Source organism: Megascapheus bottae, chromosome 32 (genome assembly GCF_031878675.1).
Source record: "Megascapheus bottae isolate mThoBot1 chromosome 32, mThoBot2.hap1, whole genome shotgun sequence".
Classification (NCBI taxonomy): Eukaryota; Metazoa; Chordata; class Mammalia; order Rodentia; family Geomyidae; genus Megascapheus; species Megascapheus bottae.
Window position 1 is genome coordinate 8,364,173 of NC_143540.1, and position 20,492 is coordinate 8,384,664.

The 20,492-nt window shown below is 40.8% G+C and overlaps 1 protein-coding gene across 1 annotated transcript in view; it reads left to right on the plus strand.

The window, feature by feature from the left end:
• The window catches only part of Map4 (microtubule associated protein 4), a 77,481-nt gene that overhangs the window by 19,229 nt on the left and 37,760 nt on the right, over nucleotides 1–20,492 (plus strand). Inside the window, exons 2-5 of the mRNA XM_090323190.1 lie at nucleotides 2,328–2,569; nucleotides 4,982–5,050; nucleotides 17,518–17,640; nucleotides 19,187–19,300. Coding sequence (XP_090179316.1) covers nucleotides 2,347–2,569; nucleotides 4,982–5,050; nucleotides 17,518–17,640; nucleotides 19,187–19,300 — 529 coding nt within the window. The 5' untranslated portion in view covers nucleotides 2,328–2,346. The remainder of the gene's footprint in view (nucleotides 1–2,327; nucleotides 2,570–4,981; nucleotides 5,051–17,517; nucleotides 17,641–19,186; nucleotides 19,301–20,492) is intronic.

Here is a 20,492-nt window from a genome sequence, read left to right on the forward strand (position 1 = left end):
ACTGAGTTCAAGTCCCAGAACTGGTACCAACCCTTCCCCCCAAACCCTAAATTTATAGAACTCTGGGCCTGGGCTCTGTCCCTGAGTTCTTCTGTTCAAGGCTACTACCCTTCCCCTTGAGCCACAGCACCACTTCTGGTTTTCTTGTGATTAATTAGAGATAAGAGTCTCGCACACTTTTGTGCCCAGGCTGGCTTTGAACTGCAACCCTCAGATTTCAGGCTCCTGTGTAGCTAGAATTACAGGTGTGAGCCACTGTGCCTGGCTTGCCTAATAGCTTTAAGGCCCCAAGTTCAAAATCCTAGCTTTCCTCCCTAATCTCCCCCCCAAAATTTGATGTGAACATTTTAAATTTATATAACTCTTGAACCTTGAAAATGTTTAATTGATTCTGGAGTTTGTGAACTATGTGAAGAAAACCCCACAACAAAAAATGCTTGTGACCTCAGCATAGATTTTTTTATTTCCTACTTATGAGCACATAGCTATTCATAGTAAATAGACACAGAACAAGATTCTGCTTCATCATTCCATCACTTTCTTCATGCTTTAGTTTACAGCGTGTACCTGCTTGCACATAGGTGTACATGCTGGTACTGGGGCTTGAACTTTCACCAGCTTTGCCACTTTAGGCAAAGCTGATTAATTGGAGAGAGTCTCTTTAGAGACTCTACAATCTTTAGCATTTAGCCTCCTGAGTAAGTAGAATTTTAGATGGGAGCCCCTTATATCTGACAGCACTGTGTCTCCTTGGGCTTGAACTCTAGGCCTGGGCATTGTAACTGAGCTTTTCTGCTCATAGCTAGCACCTGAGCTACAGCTCTACTTCTGACTTTTTGGCTATTAGAGATAAGAGTTTTACATACCTTCCTGCACAGGCTGGCTTTGAACCCTATATACTTAGCTAGAATTATAGGCAAGCCACCTGCACCCAGCAATAAACATGAATGTATGTAATTATAATGGAGAATACTAGATATATAAAATAATAGTTGTACATGTTCACATTGAGTTTTTTTTTTTTTTTTTTTTTTTTTTTTTTTTTTTTTGCTGGTTTGAAATCAGCGCCTAGCACTGTCCCTAAGCCTCTCTGTGCTCAAGGCTAGCTAGCACTCTACCACTTGAGCCACAGCATCACTTCTGACCCTTTCTATTTATATGGTACTGAGGAATCAAACCCAGGGCTTCATGAATGGTAGGCAAGCACTCTACCACTAAGCCATATTCCCAGCCTGCTATTTTCCTTCTTTTTTTTTTTTGGCCAGTCCTAGGCTTGAGTTCAGGGCCTGAGCATTGTCCTTGGACTTTCCTCAAGGCTAGTGTTCTACCCTGAACCACCGCCTACCCTGAACCACCGCACCACTTCTGGCTTTTTCTATGTATGTGATACTGAGGAATCGAACCTGGGTCTTTGTGCATGCTAGGCAGACCTCTACCACTAGGCCAAACTCCCGACCCATGCAATTTTCCTTCTTAAGAAAAAAACAACAAAATATCTCTTGCTGTGTCTTCTTTCTGAAGATATGAGAAAAAAGTAAATAACAATGATTTATCTTTGATTAAACTATTTCTGAGCTTTTATTTTTTTCCTCATCTTTCAAAAAAAGCATCCTGGGCCAGGAATGTGGTGATGTGGCTTATGTGGTAGAGCACTAGCCTTGAGAAAGTCCAAGGACAGGGCCTGAGTTCAAGCCCAAGACTGGCATTAAAAATAAAGGAAGGAGGAAAGCATCCTTTGAATCTAGAATTTTCAATTTGGGTTTGTTTTGTTGTTGGTATTTTGATCAGATGTGGGGCTTGAACTATGGGTGTGGGCACTGTCCCTGAGCTCCTTCACTCAAAGGACAAAGCTCTACCACTTGAGCCACACACAGCGCCACCTCCGATCTTCTGGTGGTTAATTGGAGATATGAATGTCATGGACTTTCATGCCTGGGTTGGCTTTGAACCATGATCCTAATGGATTTCAGTCTCCTGAGTAGCTAGGATGACAGGTGTGAGCCACCAACACCCATTTTTTTTTTGGGGGGGGGGTGCTGGGTTCCGAAGCTCATGCCTATAATCCTAGCTACTCAGGAGGCTGAGATCTGAGGATCAAGGTTCCAAGCCAGCCTGGACATAAAAGGACCTGAGACTCTTATTTCCATTTAACCTCTAGAAAATGGGAAGTAGGGCTTGGCTTAAGGGTAGGGTGGCTGCCTTGAGCTGAAGAGCTCAGGGACAACACCTAGGCTGAGTTTAAGCCCCGTGACCCACAAAAATAAGATCCTTCCCCCAAGCCCATTGGTCGTGGTCTTCATAGCCAAAATCTCTCTGTATTTTCACAGGCATTTGCAGTAGTGAAGAATGGCTGACCTCAGTCTTGCAGATGCATTAACAGAGCCACCTCCAGAAATAGAGGAAGAGATAAAGCGGGACTTCATTGCCACACTGGAAGCTGAGGCCTATGATGATGTTGTAGGGGAAACAGTTGGAAAAACAGAATATATTCCTCTCCTGGATGTTGATGAAAAAACTGGGAACTCAGAGGCAAAGAAGAAACCACGCCCAGATACTAGCCAGGTTGAAGGTCAGTATGCAAGTTGAGCTTTGATGTAGGCTTCAACTCAGGGCCTGGGCATTGTCTCTTAGCTTCTTTTGCTCAAGGCTTATGTTCTATCAATTGAGCTACTGGCCTTTTCTGAATAGTTTGTTGGGGAGAAGAGTCTCATATACTTGGACTGTTCCCAATCCCAGACAGAGTTCAAGTCCCACACTGACCCAAAAAAGAAAAAAGTCTCACAGACTTTTCTGTCCAGGGTGGCTTCAAACCATGGATCATCAGATTTTAGTGCCCCAGCTGAGTATACTGCTTCTTGATCAATGTCACCTCTTCCTTTCACTATGTTTTAACAGGTCCTTATAGGTGGTTTATAATCCAGCTGTACAGCAGAATTTCTTTGTTCAGCTGATTTAGGCCCTTTTATGGGACATTGCAAACAACCAAATTGACCACCAGGTGGCAGTGTCTGTATGTGAATGACCATACTGAAGATTAAGAAGGCTTTTGTCCAGAGAGGTCCCCTCAGAGCAGATAAAGTGTGTTATTTTGGCTGGATGCTGGTGGGCTCACACCTATAATCCTAGCTACTTAGGAGGCTGAGATCTGAGAATTGTGATTCAAAGCCAGCTCAAGCAAGTCCTTGAGACTCTTCAGTTAACCAGCAGAAAACTGGTATAGTAGAGCTTTTGGCTCAAAGTGGTGTAGAGCATTAAGCCTTGAGCAAAAGAGTTTGGGGACAGTGTCCAGGCCCTGAGTTCAAGCCCATGACCAATCCTCCCTCTCCCTCCCCAAAAAGTATGGTATTTTCAGTGCTATTTGTTTTTCTGAGAAAGTTTTACTGTGTGAAATGTGAAATAAGATTCTCTGAAAAGTCATAGACAAGAGGCAATGTAGGGGCCGGGAGTTTGGCCTAGTGGTAGAGTGCTTGCCTAGCATGCACGAAGACCTGGGTTCAATTCCTTGTTACCACATACATAGAAAAAAGCCAGAAGTGGCGATGAGGCTCAAGTGTTAGAGCTCTAGCCTTGAGAAAAGTTCAAGGACAGTACTCAGGCCCTGAGCTCAAGCCCAGGACTGGCAAAAAAAGGAAATGTAGCATCTTTTGAGTTAGGATTTACCCAATAATATGCCATGTTCCAGTAATTAGAATTCAACAAATTTTATCCAGAAGATGTTTGCAAACCTCTTATCTGCTGTGCAATCTAATTTTTCCCCCTCAGGCTTGAACTCCGAGAACTCAGGGTTTGGCGTTTTTTTTCCCACTCCCTCTCCTCAAGGCTAGCAGTTAAGCCATAGCTCCACTTCTAGCCTTTTTTTTTTTTTTTAGATAGTTTTAGTAGTGATAAGAGTCTCACAGACTTTCCTATTCATGCTAACGTTGAACCTCGATCCCCAGATCTCAGACCCCTCCCCATTAGCTAGGATTATAGGTGTGAGCCACAAGCACTGGGCTCTAGATTTTCACTTTTGTAATGAAAAACATCTCCAAGGATCTTGACAATGATTCATTGGAAACTATTTGATTAGCAAACTGGTAGAGAAGTGAGCAGATTGCCGAAATGTTAGATGTAGTTAGAGCTTCTCAGAAAAGGTTGTACATCTTCAAATTGGCTTACATATATTGGCAGAATTGCAAATCATATTTTGTCAAGATTTTTTCTTTTGGTATAATTCAGCAACTGATTCTGACAGGAAAAGCATAGAAATAAGGCAATTTAAAAAAAGACCCAAGTTGGCTTGGGTGCCTGTGGCTTCATGCTTGTAATTTTATATACTCTGGAGGATGAGATCTGAGGATCAAAGCCAGCTCAGGTAGGAAAAGTTGTTACCTCCGTTTCTTAACACCACCAAAAGCTAGAAATGGAGCTCTAGCTTAAGGTGTTAGAACACTAAAGCTCAGAGACAGTGCCTAGGTCCTGAGTTCAAGTCCTAGGACTTGGTTGGAGGTGGGAAAGAAGACCCAAGTTGATGGGCTTACATTGTCTTATTTAGCTTAATATATAAATAATTATGATGGTGTGGTATTAGCTAAGTAGCTAGACCTATAGATTAATGATAAAGAACAGAATAGAAGGCCCAGAAATAGACTCCAAAACAATAAATTTTTTTCCACAACATTTTGTATTTGCACAAGCAGTCAGTATAATCTTTTCAGTCCATATACAGAAATACAAACTAAGATGTACTATATGCAAAGCCTAACTCTAGATGTGTTACAGCAGTACTTAACAGACTTTAGGTAGGGTGAGAATTGATAATTCAGTTATATTTCTCATTTATCTTTTATTGAAGTTTTAAATTTTCAAGAGTTTCTATGTGTTTATAGCTAATGCTGTGAAGAATAGCCAAAATTCGACTAGTAAAATAGTAATTGACTCCATTTTTCATTTTCCTTCCAGTGGGTAATTATTATTATTTTTTTTTATGTGATTGTTATAGACACTCCATCTTCCAAACCAACAGTTCTAGCCAATGGTGATCATGGAATAGAAGGGATTAATACTACAGGTAAGTGGTTCCCTAGAATCACAATATAAAAATGAAACATTCACAGTTAAACACCCTGGTCAGTTATTTCTAAGGACATCCATTGTTTTTATTGAAAGTATATAGACTCAAAGTGTCTGCCGCTTATCTTTTTTCTTTTGGTTCTGATTGTAAGGCTTAAACTCTGAGCCTCATGCGCTTGCTTTTTTTTTTTTTTTTTTTTTTTGGCTCAGGATGGGTGCTCTACCACTTGAAACATATCTCCACTTCTGGCTTTTTGGTGGTTAATTGGAATTAAGAGTATTACCACCTTTTCTGCCCACGCTGGCTTCAAACCAAGATCCTCCACATCTCAGCACCCTTCCTGAGTAGGCATGAATTACTGACATCCAACTGCCATGTTTCTTTTAACAATGCAAAAGGAAGAATCGATTTCTGTGCTAGCCCTCTAGTGTTTATTATTACAACTGCACCTTCTAACAACTGGATCTATATTAAAAGTACTCTTTACAGCTACAGTACAACCATCCAATTGTGTTCTAGAAGACATTTGGTCTCTATAACTCCTTAAAGCTAAAGCAAATCCTATCCCTGAATGCACACTGCACTTAGTTTACTTTCCAAAGCTCAATATTAGGCAACCTGTGAGGAATACTTTACAAGTACTTTCCTTTGTCTTTTTCCCTCCAGTCTGTTCTTTATCCGTCTCTTAACTGTTGACTTGGAAATTGTCTCTTAACTCCTAGCCTATTATTAGAGCTTTGATGGTCCTTCAGCACTGAGTTCTTACCACATAACCAGTGCTAACCACCTGCTCCAGTGTCTTTGTTGTGAGCAAAGCCGGATCAAGAATCTGTCCAGAGAGGAATGTCTTATATAAATCTTTTCTTTAGGGAGCATGTGTGAGAGCCATGTGGTGCATTTTTATAAATAGCTGCACTTCATTTGCAGTTGTGATCAAGCTGACACTGTTGACCCAAATGAGCTAGCATCTAATGCTCAAGCTCATTCTATGTGCCAAGCAGCATGCTCTTTGCTCTTTACTCTGGGGTATAGTATTTGGTTCACATGAGTGCAGTGGAGGCAAGCAGAAGACATGTACTGTTTTTGTGTTTTATTTATTTTTTTGCTAGTCTTGGGGCTTTTACTCATGGTCTGACCATTGTCCCTGAGCTCCTTTTGCTCAAGGCTAGCACTCTACCACCACTTCTGGCTTTTCCTGTTTATGTAGTACTGGGGAATTGACCCAGGGCTTCATGCATGCTAGGTAAGCACTCTACCACTAAGCCCCACATTCCCAGGTCTGATTGCTCAGTTTTTAAGACATTCTAGCAATAGCAGTTATTCAGGGATCTACTCTTTATTCTGAGACCTTAAGAAATGTGGTATATATTTTTGCACCTCAAAGGAATTGATGCTAGGTTCTATTTGTTGTGAATGTTAACCTAGCAACTTATAAATCATATACCCTTTACTTTAAAAGGTAGAAATAATTGGAAATGCACTGACTTTTTTTTTGGGGGGGGGAGCAATCCTGGGGCTTGAACTCAGGGCCTAAACACTGTTCTTGAGCTTCTTTTGCTCAAGGCTAGGGCTCTACCGCTTGAGCCACAGTGTCACTTTGGGATTTTCCTGTTTATGTGGTATGGAAGAATCAAACCCAGGGCTTCATGCATGCTAGGCAAGCAGTCTACCACTAAGCCACATTCTTAGCCCCTAGCAGCCAAATCTTAATAATACAGGGTGGAAAATGGGTCTAAAAATTTGCAGTGAGGCCCTTGCTATTTCATAGTCGTGAGTGTCTTAACAAAATTCAACTCTTTAGACAACCCAGTGGTATTTGGAGGACAAGGTTTTCTGCTGTAGGGTAATACTCCATCTTTTGGATGAATAGTTGTCTTATTCGAGTTGTTTGGGTTCTGAGTTTGACCTTTTGTGCACTGTATTAGAACAGCTATTTTACTGAAAACTTACACATGTTTCATTGGAGGAGGGAGGAAGCAGGGTAGGGGTAAAGGGGTGCATGTTTTGGGAGCATGTTATGACTTGATTCTAACTTGACCCTCCACTAAGAATATCTGGTTATAGTGACCACATTTCCCATTTCAGTTTCCTTCAGACCATGTACCTAGAGTCCCACTGAGAGAGCATAATGGGTTTATGAGCATCATGGCTGGGTTGAACTTGCTTTTTACTAATGACCTGTGCTTTCCCGCTCTTTCCTTCCCCTTCCCTTTCCTCTTCCTTTCTCCCTTTTCTATTTTTTTCTTTTTTTTTTTTTCTTCTAGAAGCCTAGCGTGTGTCTCAACTCTGGGGCTGCTGGACCACCAGACCAGTGGTTTTCCCTAAGCACCGTTACACTTGTAACACCTTCAGCATTTTGCAGCTTTGCTTTTCTTTCTTCCTGGACACGATGTAGAAGAAACTGAGGGTAGTTCCTTCGGTGCCTATTTCTGCTGATGCCTGAGCGAAAACAGCCTGCAGGGCTTGATTTGGGGACCTCCTTTCCCTTTGTGAGCACCAATGTGCAAAGATGAATTCTTTTTAATTCTAGTTTTAATCTTTATTCTTTTTTTTTTTTTTATAAAGGTCATGACTTCATTTTTCCTTTAAAATTCATCCTGTCGTTTAATTCACTTTTCTTAAACATTTTTTTTTTCCAATTTGGTTTGTGACATCCTGAGTGAAACAAAATATTTTCACATGGAATGAGAACATGTGCTTTCAGAAAAGGGTTGAGGCCCCCAGTATCGACCCTCTCCTTACTCCGCCCTTTTTCTTCAGTGAGCTTGCTTCATGCGAAAAGTGACTACCTACCTGTTTCTCTCCACCTTACTAAAATCTGTATGCTAGCTACTGTAATTTGAAGTTTTTTCCTTAACTTCAAAAAAACCCCCATTTTTCCAAGTTTAATCTCTCTCTTCTTTTTTCTTTATTAATATCCAAGTTGGGGCTAATAATGTTTTCTTATCGTGACGTTCTTACCTCTCTAGGCATAGAATCATTTTAAAATTGAGCAATTCAATTACTGTGTATTGATTTCTGTAACCAAAGTTGTTTCTAAACATGATCATAAGGAGAATTGAGAAGTTAGCAAACAAAAAAGAAAAAAAGAAGTAAGTTATATTCCTGAGTCCTGAGTTGTTGGCTCATCAGGATGTTGATAAAAGGCAACCTGTAACATTAGAGCTAAACTAAATTGCAACAGAACCACAACAAATTCAGTAGCTTCCTGAAGGTTTTATTTTTTGGGGGGGAAGATGGTGCTAAGAATTGAATACAGCATCTCCTGAACAAGTTAGTCAAATTCTCTGCCTTTTGAGCTATACCCTGAGTTTCCCTGGAGATGTCTTGGTCGATTGTCCAGGCTGGCCTTGAACATTAGGGCTCTACCTCTTTCTTCAGCTATGTAGCTGGGACTACAGGCATGCTCTACCATGCCCAGCTTCTAATAAAATTATCTGATTAGATTCAAACTCTATTCAGAATTAGTACCTTTTTGATCTCTACAAATATCTTCTCATCATTAGTGAAATTGGTAGATCACAGGTGAAGAACTGTGTGTAAAGATCCTTTATCTTGAATGTTAGCATTTCAGTTAATATATTCTGAGGATTGTCCCAGTTGTATTTACTACATCTTATTTATCCTCATTTTTCCAAAGTAGTGAGTACAAAAGAACCTAGAGCTACTTAGAATAAATGTTGGGGAACCTTTATAATACTAAGCCTTGATTGGATTTTTGGATATGGGATATTAATCATGAATCATAGACCATGTTTTCTTTTTCTTTTTTGTTTGTTTGTTTGTTTTTTTGTCAGACCTGTGGCTTGAACTCAGTGCCTGGGCACTGTCCCTGGGCTTCTTTTGCTCACTTGGACAATAGTGCCACTTCTGGCTTTATCTGTGTACGTGGTACTGAGGAATCCAACCCAAGGCTTCATGCATGCTAGGCAAGCACTCTACCAATTAGCCACATTTCCAGCCTTCTTCTAAAAACTGAGTGTGAAGCTGGGTGTGGTGGCTCATGCCTGTCATCCTACTGGCTGCTCAAGAGGTTGAGATCTGAGGATGGAGGTTCAAAGCCATCTTGTGCAGTAAAAAGTCCATGAGAATCTTACCTCTAATCACCAGAAAACTGGAAGTGGCCCTGTGGCTCAAGGGATAGGAGCTAAAGAGCTCAAGGACCACCCCCAGGCCCAGAGTTCAAGTCTCATGACTAACCAAAAAAAAAAGAATGTGACATTTATTGCTTCAAATCTGTCTCTGTCTAGCTCATTGAGGTAGCAGGTAGCTGGAGAAGCCTGAGTACAAGTCTGTGTTTCATACATTCATCTTTCATGACTGACATTGATTTAGTCCATTTTTCCCCATTTGGTTATTTTTAATTTGAGGTTGGTTTTTTTTTTTTTAATTTGAGGGTTTTTTTTAAATGTATTTTCTTTATGAATTCATGGAATTGTTAAGGTTTTTACTAACAGCCTGCTAAAATTTGTTAGATCCATCTGTCCCACTTGGCTGTTAAATTTTGAAAGAAATAATGTAATGTTTTATATGTAACTTCTTATGAAATCTCCAGACCCGCTAAAGAAAATGCCGTATTGACCAGGCAGTATTGGCTCACACCTGTAATCCTAGCTACTCAGGAGGCTGAGATCTGAGGATCATGATGAAGCTAGCTTTGGTAGGAAAGTCCAAGACACACTTATCTCTAATACGCTCCTCAAAAAGAAAAAAAGAATTGGAAGTAAAGCTGTGACTCAAGTGGTAGAGCATCAGTCTTGAGCATACAAGCTCAGGGACAGTGCTCAAGCCCCAAGTTCAAGCTCCAGGACTGACACCTCAAAAGAAACAAAAAAAAACAACCCCCCCCCTGTATTTCCATGATGATCACATGACAGTGGTTTAAGGTAACGTGGCTAGACAGGTTGACTCTGTTGAAATGTGATGATTTTCATGTGCACTTTCTTCCTTGTTAGTTAGTTTTGTTTTTTTTTTTTTGCGGGGGGACCCAATGTTGAAGATGAACTTTGTTTTGAGAAATATTTTTATAACTTCATTGATATACCTGAGTTTGTATTTTTGTGACTTTTGACTTAACAGTTTGTATTTTGGGACATTTTACTGTGATCATTGTGTTAAATAAATTACACTAATAAACATCTTACATTAACACCTTACAAACTGGATGTTGGTTTGGGTCTTAATTATTGAATCATCATGTGATGAAAACAGGTTTAATCATAGGTAAATACACTTTAAGGTCTGTGTCTAACAACTAAAACAACTAATTCCACCCATAATAATAATCCATCCACAGTTTCATGGATTTTTTTACATCTAAGTTGTTTTTTGATACTGAGTATAATGTCTCTTTTATCGAGAATCTGTAAACAAGGAAACTCAAATGACTGTTGCTATTTAGTAGCATTTGTTAGCAAAGACATTTGGCAGAATGTCAAAAAGATCTTCAAAAAGACAGCTTCATGGCAGTTGTTTTTAGATACTTTCTAATATCTGCCTTTATATTTAAGGCAATTCAGTGTAACTGGTCCAATTAAAATTCACATCCACTATCCTCCTAAAGTGCCTTTTGATGGATTAAATGAAATTTGCAACATTTATTAATATTTAATGTGTAAGGTTGTTATTTGGTAGTCCAGCGTTCTGATGCTAGATCATGGAAGAATTCTAAAGGATGACCAGTTCTCTAGGCAGTCTGAATTAGTGTTTTTTTTTTTTTTATAGTAGATCATTGTGCACATTCAGCATATGGACTGAATTATTATGACATGGTTAAAGAGCGCGGTGCAGATATGGTGGTTCATACCTGTATAACACTAGCACTTGAGAGTCTGAAGCAAAAGAACATGAATGTAGTCTTGCTATATCATGACACTTGTCTCAAAAAGAAAACAAATTCAATGTAATGTTCTAACGTTTGCTTTTATTTAGAAAATCCAATAATCTACTCTCAGATTTGACCTTTAAATACTATAAGGAGTAACTTATAGTTCTGACTAACGTAATGCCAGGTACTCTAGCATTAAAGCTATTGGTGGGGCCGGGAGTTTGGCCTAGTGGTAGAGTGCTTGCCTAGCATGCACGAAGACCAGGGTTTGATTCCTTGGTATCACATACATAGAAAAAAGCCTGACGTGGTGCTATGGCTCAAGTGGTAGAGCTCTAGCTTTGAGAAAGCCCAAGGACAGAGCTCAGGCCCTGAGTTCAAGCTCCAGGACTGGCAATAAAAAAAAGGTACTGGTGGGGGGGGGCGGCAAATCTTAGAGTTTTGTTTGTTTGTAAGATAGAGTCTCATAGTATAGTTAAGGTTGGCCTCAATCTTGTGATCCTCCTGCTTCCGCCTTCTGAGAGTGGGGATTATACCACCATGCCTGGGTAGTGTATTTACTCTTTTTTTTTTTTATTAATTTTTTATTGTAATTAATAAAAGGGTTGCATGATATTTGCCAGATAGAAGGTACTTTAATTCACATACATTGATACCCTTTCAAGTGTATTTACTCTTGATGACAGATGAAAGGTGACTACATTAGGATTTATTGACTTGATAATTTGAGACTAAAGAAGCTAGAGAATTTTTTAGATAAAGATGCAGGACTGATGGGCCGGGAGTTTGGCCTAGTGGTAGCGTGCTTGCCTAGCATGCACGAAGACCTGGGTTCAATTCCTCGGTTCCACATACATAGAAAAAAGCCAGAAGTGGTGCTGAGGCTCAAGTGGTAGAGCTCTAGCCTTGAGAAAGTCTAAGGACAGTGCTCAGGCCCTGAGCTCAAGCCCAGGACTGGCAAAAAAAAAAAAAAAAAGATGCAGGACTGAGTAGGTTGTTATGTCTAAAACGAGTTATCCTTGATTTTTATTCCATTACAGTGATGGTTTAATAACACTTTCCTGAAAATTACTGTTAGAATAAACCTCTGTGTTACTGTGGTCAGTTCCTTTTTTTTTTGTTCGTTGGGGCTTGAACTCTGGGTCTGGGTGTTGTTCCTGAGCTCTTCAGTTCAAGGCTACTGCCCTACCCCTTGAGCCACAGCACCACTGGTGGTTGATTGGAGATAAAATTCTCATGGGCTGTAGTGCCCGGCTGGCTTTGAACTGTGATCCTCAGATCTCAGCCTCCTGAGTTGCTAGGATTACAGATGTGAGCCACCATGCATGACTAACTGTTATTTACTAGATACCATGTACAATGTATTCCACGAACCACATTTGCTTCCATTGTGATGATACTATAGATTTTTTCATTGTTTTAAATGTTCTCAATTGTGATACAATGTCAGTCTCTATAATTGTCATGAGACAGTAAAATTGCTGAGTTAGAAGGTCAAGACACAAAGTATTCTATGCTTTGTGGTCTGTCTTTTTTTTTTTTTTTTTTTTTTTTTGTGGGTCATGGGGCTTGAACTCTGGGCCTAAGCTGTTCCCTGGGCTCTTCAGCTCAAGGCTACTGCTCTACCCCTTGAGCCACAGCCCCACTTTGTGGTCTGTCTCTTATATCATCAGATAGGATGCAAGGAAGTTAGCATTAGAACTATTTGAAAGCACGCAAAATACAAAATTTTTGGTTGTTGTTTATTGATGTTAATTTTACCATGAGGCAATACAATTTGGTAATGAACGCTTATTGCATAAGCTTGTGACATGGGTATTGTAGCCGAAAACTATACAAAACTCATCAAATTTTTTTAGACAAAAATTAGTAGAAATCCCAACAAGAGGGAAACTGTGAATTCAAGATTGTGATTGCTAATCTAGTTCCAACCCTTAGCTGGAAAAAAGAGGGAGATGTGAGAAAAAAAATTAAAGTAAGCATGGGGGCGGGCAGTGGCTCACGCCTGTAATCCTAGCTACTTAGGAGGCTGAGATCTGAGGATCAAGGTTCAAAGCCAGCCTGGCACAAAAGGACCTGAGACTCTTTATCTGCAATTAACCTCTAGAAAACAGGGAAGTGGGGTTTGGCTCAAGGGTAGAGTGGTAGCAGAAGAGCTCAGGGACAGTGCCCACACTGAGTATAAGCCCCATGACCCACCAAAAAGAAAAGGTAGAGTGGTCGTTTTCTAGGAACTAGAAAAAAAAAGGCGGGGGGGGGGCGTCATGGGGAGTTACTGTGCTAATGGCCACAAAACTTTAGTTTTGAAAAATGAAAAAGTTACAAAGAAATGTCTTACTATGGAAACACTCCTTAAATGCTAAACAGTTAGAAGGAACATTTTGTAGGAGCAGATGAGAATTCCCATGAAGAGGATGGGTGACAACAAAGGAAATTTGAAATTATAAAACAAAATCTCCATTTGGATATAGAGTTGTCATTTCAAATTTGAGATGTCCTAAACTGCACTCATGATCTCCCTCCTCCAGTCCCCCCCACTTGTTTCCTCACTTGTTAAATACTTGTTAAATAGAAAGTTCAGATTGCTAAGGCTAAAACATTTGGCTTTCTTGTCTTCTCTCTTATCCTCACATCTAGTTTAGCAGAAAATTGGACCTGAACCTTCCATTGTCACTGATCTCTATCTGACATCTTTCTTATTTGTTTATTTGTTTTTTTTTTTTGTTTTTTTGTTTTTGTTTTGGCCAGTCCTGGGCTTGGGCTCAGGGCTTGAGCACTGTCCTTGAACTTTCTCAAGGCTAGCACTCTACCACTGAGCCTCAGCACCACTTCCGGCTTTTTGCTATGTATGTGGGGTACCGAGGAATCGAACCCCGGTCTTCGTGCAAGCACTCTACCACTAGGCCAAACTCCCGGCCCCCTGTTTATTTGTTTTTATATACATTTATTTGTCAGTCATAAGGCTTGAACTCAAGGCCTCAGTGCTTTTCCTAAGTTGTTTCATTCAAGACTGGCGCTCTACCAATTGAGCCACAGCACCACTTCCAGCCTTTTTTGTGTATGTCGTACTGAGGAATCGAACCCAGGGCTTCATGCCTGCTAGGAAAGCACTCTACCACTAAGCCACCTTCCCAGCCCCATGCTTTGGTTTTTCTTAAGAAAGTTATATTACTCTCTTTGCACCCAGCATATGGAAAATCCAGGACTTTTGATCCTCAGCACAGTTGTGAAAAAGATGATGATGATGAGGGTGATGATGAAGATGATGATAATTAAGGTGAATTTAGGTCACACTTTTTAAGATAGTTGAAAGGATTCATTGCTGCAAGGTATTAAGGTAGTGATTAATGTCAATACAGAAAGTCCTTACAGATTTACCTTAGTATATAAGCTTTTGCACCAGCTAGTGGCTCACACCTGTAATTCTAGCTACCCTGGAGGTTGAGAGTTAAGGACTGCAGTTCAGAGCCTGCAGCCAGCCAGTTCAAAGCCAGCTGGGGCACGAAAGTCCATGAGACACTCATTTCCAGTTAACAGAAAACTGGAAGTGGCACCGTGGCTCAAGTGATAGACCACTAGGTTTGAGCTGAAGAGCTCAGCCCTGAGTTAAAGCCCTTAAAAAAAAAGAAAAAGAAAAAAAAAGCTTTTGCTACTAAGTGGTTCCATTTGGCCACCAGTTCATTTTTCAACTTAAAAAGAAAAAATGGTTGCATAACAGTAATTGAATGGGATGTTATAACTACATACATGGTTCTTTGGGAAGCAGAATTATTCTATTTATAAAGAGAGAACAAAACTGCAGGTGAAGCTTCAAAACTGAACATCATACACATTAGAGAAAAGTGGTTCTTGTGGTTTTCTTTTTTGGTCAGTTGTGGGGCTTGAACTCTGGGCTTGGCTATTGTCCCTGAGCTCTTTAGCTGAAGGCTACTGCTCTACCCCTTGAGCGCCACCTCCTCACCTCCGGGTTTTCTAGAGGTTAATTGGAGATAAGAATTTCATGGGCAATCCTCAGATCTTAGCCTCCTGAGTAGCTAGGATTACAGGTGTGAGCCACCTCACCTCCCAGTTAACAAACATTATGTAATTTTACCATAATCTGGATGTAGAAGTATATTTCTTTTTGGAAGATGTCACCCCTTGCCTCACTCTCCCATTTTTTCCTTCTGTCCCCTCCTAAGGTTGCCTAGTTCATTTTCCACACAGTGTCTAGTGAGAACCACTGCTCCATTTCTTCGCTCTTTGTCTTTCTGTTTTGTTGCTCCCCCATTGCTCTCTCTTTGAGTTCATTTCAATAAATATTTTATATGATTGGACGCATATAAGCACTTGGGCTTTTGTGTTTCTCCCTAGTAGCATTCCTCCTTTGTGTGCCTATAGTCCTGTGTAAAATAATTCATCTTTTCGGGGGGAGGGGGTACTTAGGTTCTGTATGTTCTTTTTTCTTCCTTTTTTGATTTTGGCCAGTCCTGGGGCTTGAACTCAGGACTCTTGGGCACTGTCCTATCTCAAGGCTAGCACTCTACCACTTGAGCCACACTACCACTCCCTGCTTTCTCTGCTTATGTTGGTACTGGGAAATTGAACCCAGGGTTTCATGCATGCTAGGCAAGCACTCTACTCCTAAGCCATCATATTCCTAGCCCATCTTGTCTATTTTATTTATTGTCTTATCTCTAGAGCCCAAGTAGAACCTGCCCCTACTTACTGAAATGTAACTGAATAAATGGACACAGTGCAAAACAAAATCATGCCGTTCATGTGTTTGTTATGTTTGATTTATTCAACAGATAGTCAATGAAAAAATAACAGTTGGTCTGGGCTGAAATGGTCTGAGATTTGGAGTGGTTGAGTTACAGAAAGTCTTACTTGGTTCAAAGAAGATAGATTCCTCTTCTTAAGGCTTTAACTGCATTTTTACATGTGCTGTGAACAATCCCTTTTAAACAATGGGCCATGATTTTGATCAGTGTGTATAAAAGATATAACACCGTGTGTGTGTTGTGTTTTTTATTCTTTTTCTCGGGAAATGTCTTTTAAAATTAGAATACAGGGGCTGGGAATTGACCTAGTGGTAGAGTGCTTACCTAGTCTGCACTGAGACCCAGGTTTAATTCCTTGGTACTACATACATAGAAAAAGCTGGAAGTGGTGCTGTGGCCTAAGTGGTAGAACTCTGGCCTTGAAAATAGTCCACGGACAGTGGTTAGGCCCTGAGCTCAAGCCAAAAATAAATAAATTTAGTATACATAGCTGGGCACTGGTGACTCACACCTGTCATCCTAGCTACTTAGGTGGCTGAGATCTGAAACCAGAACTAGAGCTGTGGCTCAAAGTGGTAGAGCACTAGCCTTGAGCTGAAGCGCTCAGGGATATCACTGTAGCTACAGGGGTTTATGATTAAAGACGGCCATTTATCCCTTTAAGTACACAGAGTACATAATGGATCGGAGTCATTCCTTTTATCATTCTGCCCCCGCCTACCCATCTCTCTCTTCTGCCTCCCTGCCCCTTTTTTTAATTTTTGGCCAATCCTGGGCATGAATTCAGGGCCTGAGCACTGTGCCTGAGCTTCCTTTTGATCGAGGCTAGCACTCTACCACTTGAGCCACAGTACCACTTTTGGCTTTTTCTGTGTATATGTTACTAAGGAATTGAACCCAGTGCTTCATGCATGCTAGGCAAGCCACCTGTCCAGATTCTCATATTTGTTTTCTTTCACAGTTGAGATTTGGTTTGGACTACTGATTAGTAATTTTTCTGGTGTTAAGTAAAAAAACTTGTTAACTTCTGCCCTATTTCAGATACTTCTGCATATGTATAACCTGGTAACAGAATACAAAAATAGAAGTAGGGTTTATTATGAGTTGTTGACATTAAGGGAATAGTTTTAATTTTGGTATTGTGTGGAAAAAGAGCCTAGTTTCCTATTTTCCTATAATTAGGGTAACCATACATCATGTTATAGATATGACAAGCCTGGTTTATGATGCCTTGTCCTGACCTATTTTTTAGTGTTGCTTTTCTGCAGTACAATAGGATTAAATTTAGGCCCTCGATAACAGCTCTACTACCAATTTTTTTGCTCTTTTAGGGGTTTTGTTTTTGTGCTAGTCCTGGATCTTGAACTCAGGACCTGGGTACTGACCCTGAGGTTTTTTTTGTTCAAAGCTACCATTTTACCCCTTGAGCCACAGCTGCACTTCCAGCTTCATTTTGGGGTTGGTTCATTGGAGACAATAAGTCTCTCAGACCCACTTGGTGGGACTTGAACTCTGGGCCTGGGTACTGTCCCCGAGTTCTTCAGCTCAAGGTTAGTACTTTATCACATTGAGCCACACTGCCATTTCTGGTTTTCTGGTGGTTCATTGGAGATAAGAGTCTCATAGATTTTCCTCCCAGGGTTGGCTGTGAACTCTGATCCTCAAATCTCAACCTCCTAAGCAGCAAGGATTACAGGCATGAGTCACCAGCACCTACCCCCCCTTCCATTTTAAAGAAAATGAAAAAGTTGCCTTGAAGGCATTAGGTAGATGTCATTTGGTCATATGATACCATCTACTTTGTAGAAAGTCATCCTTAGTGGAGAAGAAAAGAGTGGTGTCTTGTAACTTGATTTGTGTCTATATTTTCTAAGGGACTCCAGCTGAATTCCTTGAAGAGAAAATGGCTTACGAAGAATATAAGAACAGCCAGAACTGGCCAGAAGATACAAACTTTTATTTCCAGCCTCAGCAAGTGGTGAATCCTCCCCAGACTGGTATGTGTCAGGGGCATGTGCGTGCGTGCGTGTGTGTGTGTGTGTATGGCAGGGCGGGTGGGGAAGAAACTGGAAATGGGGTTGTGGCTCAAGTGATTGAGGGGCTAGCCATGATAAATGAAACTCGGGAAGAGTGCCTAAATCCAGTACCAGCATACGTATATGCAGGCATGCACGTGCCTGTGGGTACCTCCCGCTCCCCCCCACCCCCAGCATAAATTAAATGAGCAAAAAATGGATTTTACTTCCTAGGCAGACTCATTACTGCTGACAGGAATACCATTAGTCCATGTTTTTACATTATTTATTTGTGTATGTTTTGTTTTGGTGACAGTAGTGTGGCATGAACTCAGTGCTTAGTGATTTTTTTTTTTTTCTTTTGGCCAGTCCTGGAGCTTAAACTCAGGGCCTGGGCACTGTTCTTGAGCTTTCTCAAGGCTTGTGCTCTACCATTTACCCACAGGACCACTTCTGGCTTTTTTTGGTGTATGTGGTACCAAGAAATCAAACCCAGGGAGGGCTTCATGCATGCTAGACAAGTACTCTACCACTAGGCTACATTCCTGGCCCCTGCTTAGTGATTTTACTGGCTTTTTTTGCTAAAAGCTGGTGCTCTGCCACTTGAGCCATACCTCTAGTTCCCTACAGAGGTTATTTTTCTGCTTGGACTGGCCTCAAGTTCTGATCTTTCTGATCTCAGCCCCCAGAGTAGCTGGGATTATAGGCATGAGCCACCATCACCATTTTTTTTTTTTGCCAGTCCTGGGCTTGAGCTCAGGGCCTGAGCACTGTCCTTGAACTTTCTCAAGGCTAGAGCTCTACCGCTTGAACCTCAGCACCACTCCAACTTGTTTGTATGTGTGTGGTACTGAGGAATCGAACCCGGGCCCTTGTGCATGCTAGGCAAGCACTCTACCACTAGGCCAAACTCCCAGCCCATCACCTTTGTTTTTTAAATATCTTAAAATGAATGTCTTTTTTTTTATAAGCATATATTAATATTAATATATGTTCATTTTCTCCGTCTTGTCTGTTAAAATGTTAGAGCTGGTTGGTCATTAGGTATCTTTTCAATTTTATGATTGGCCATCTGATTTGACTAATCAAGTCTTAAAATAAGACTTGATTACACATACATAAATGTACACACACACCTTATAGTAAAAGAATTAGTGATTTTTTTTTTTTTTTTTTTGGTCATGGGCCTTGAACTCAGGGCCTAGGCACTGTCCCTAAGCTCTTCATCTTAAGGTAGTATCCTACCACTTTGAGCCACAGCACCACTTCCAGTTTTCTGGAGGTTTCTTTGGAGATAATGGTTTCAGGGACTTTCTTACCCTGTCTGGCTTCAAACTGATCCTCATATCTCAGCCTTCTGAGAAGCTAGAATTATATGTGTGAGTCACTGGCACTTGGCCTTTGAACATTTTTATTACTTACCATATGCTGTCCTATATTATCTGAATTTAGTGAACTTTTATCATAGCATAGCAAAGAATGTTGATATCTTCAGAGGGGATGAGTTTTGGGTTCTTTTTTATTTCAGATTCCTTTAAGATGCATCATGACGATGGCTTAGATGACCTGCTCTTTCTCTCCAGTGGAACCACAAATGCTGAAACATTTACAGGGCAAAGTGTTCCTGTGGAAGGCGATTATGGTATGACTTCAACTAGATTTATTCTTTCTTTTTTTAGTGCTGGGGCTTGAACTCAGGGACTGGGCACTGTCCTTGGACACTTGTTGCTCAAGGCCAGCACTCTGCCACTTGAGCCATAGCACACTTCTAGCTTTTTCACTGTATGTGGTACTCAGGAATTGAACCCCAGGCTTCATGCATGCTAGGTAAACAGTCTTGCTATGCTCCAGCTAGATTTATTAGATAGGAAAGGAAGAATATTTTTTTCTGTATATGTATATATTTGTGTGTGTGTGTGTGTGTGTGTTGGGGTGAGGGGTCATGGGCTTGAACTCAGGGCCTGGCCACTGTCTCTGAGCTGTTCTGCTCACTGTCGCTGAACTTCCTCAAGACTAGTGCTCTACCACTTAAGTCACAACACCACTTCTGGCTTTTTCTGTGTATGTGGTACCAAGGGATGGAACCCAGGGCTTCATGCATGCTAGGCAAACACTCTGCCCACTAGGCCAAACTCACAGTCCCTTTCTGCTTTTTAAATTAGTTTATTGGAAATAGTGTCTCATGGGCACTTTTCTGCAATCTGCTTTCAACTGCAACCTGCAGATCTCAGCCTCCTGAGCAGCTAGTTTTACAAGAATTATAATGCCTGGAGAACCACCAGCGCCTGTCTGTATTTGGCATTTATATAATACCATATAGAAAAAGCTAATAGGATGGGAGGAGGGAAAGCAGGACAAAAACATGAGAAGGTTTAAGAAGTAATGTACCCACTACCTGACAAATTAACTGTAACTCCGACAATAAGGTACAATAAAAAAAAGAAAAAGAACTAAGAAATGTTGGGTAATAGGGTATTAACAAGTATCTAAAACCTGAAGAATGTCAGCAAGATTTTTTTTGGGGGAGGGAGGGGGCAGGGATAGGGTTGGTCTTGGAGCTTGAACTCTGGGCCTGGGCGTTATCCCTGAGCTTTTCAGCTCAAGGCTAGCACCTATCCCTGGAGTACAGGGCCACTTGCAATTTTCTAGTATTTAATTGGAGATAAGAGTCTCACAGTCTTTAGTGCCTGGGATGGCTTTGAACTGTGATCTTCAGATCTTGGCCTCCTGAGTAGCGAAGATTATAGGGGTAAGCCACAGTGTCTGGCAAGATTTCCTTCCTTCCTTCCTTCCTTCCTTCCTTCCTTCCTTCCTTCCTTCCTTCCTTTTCTTGG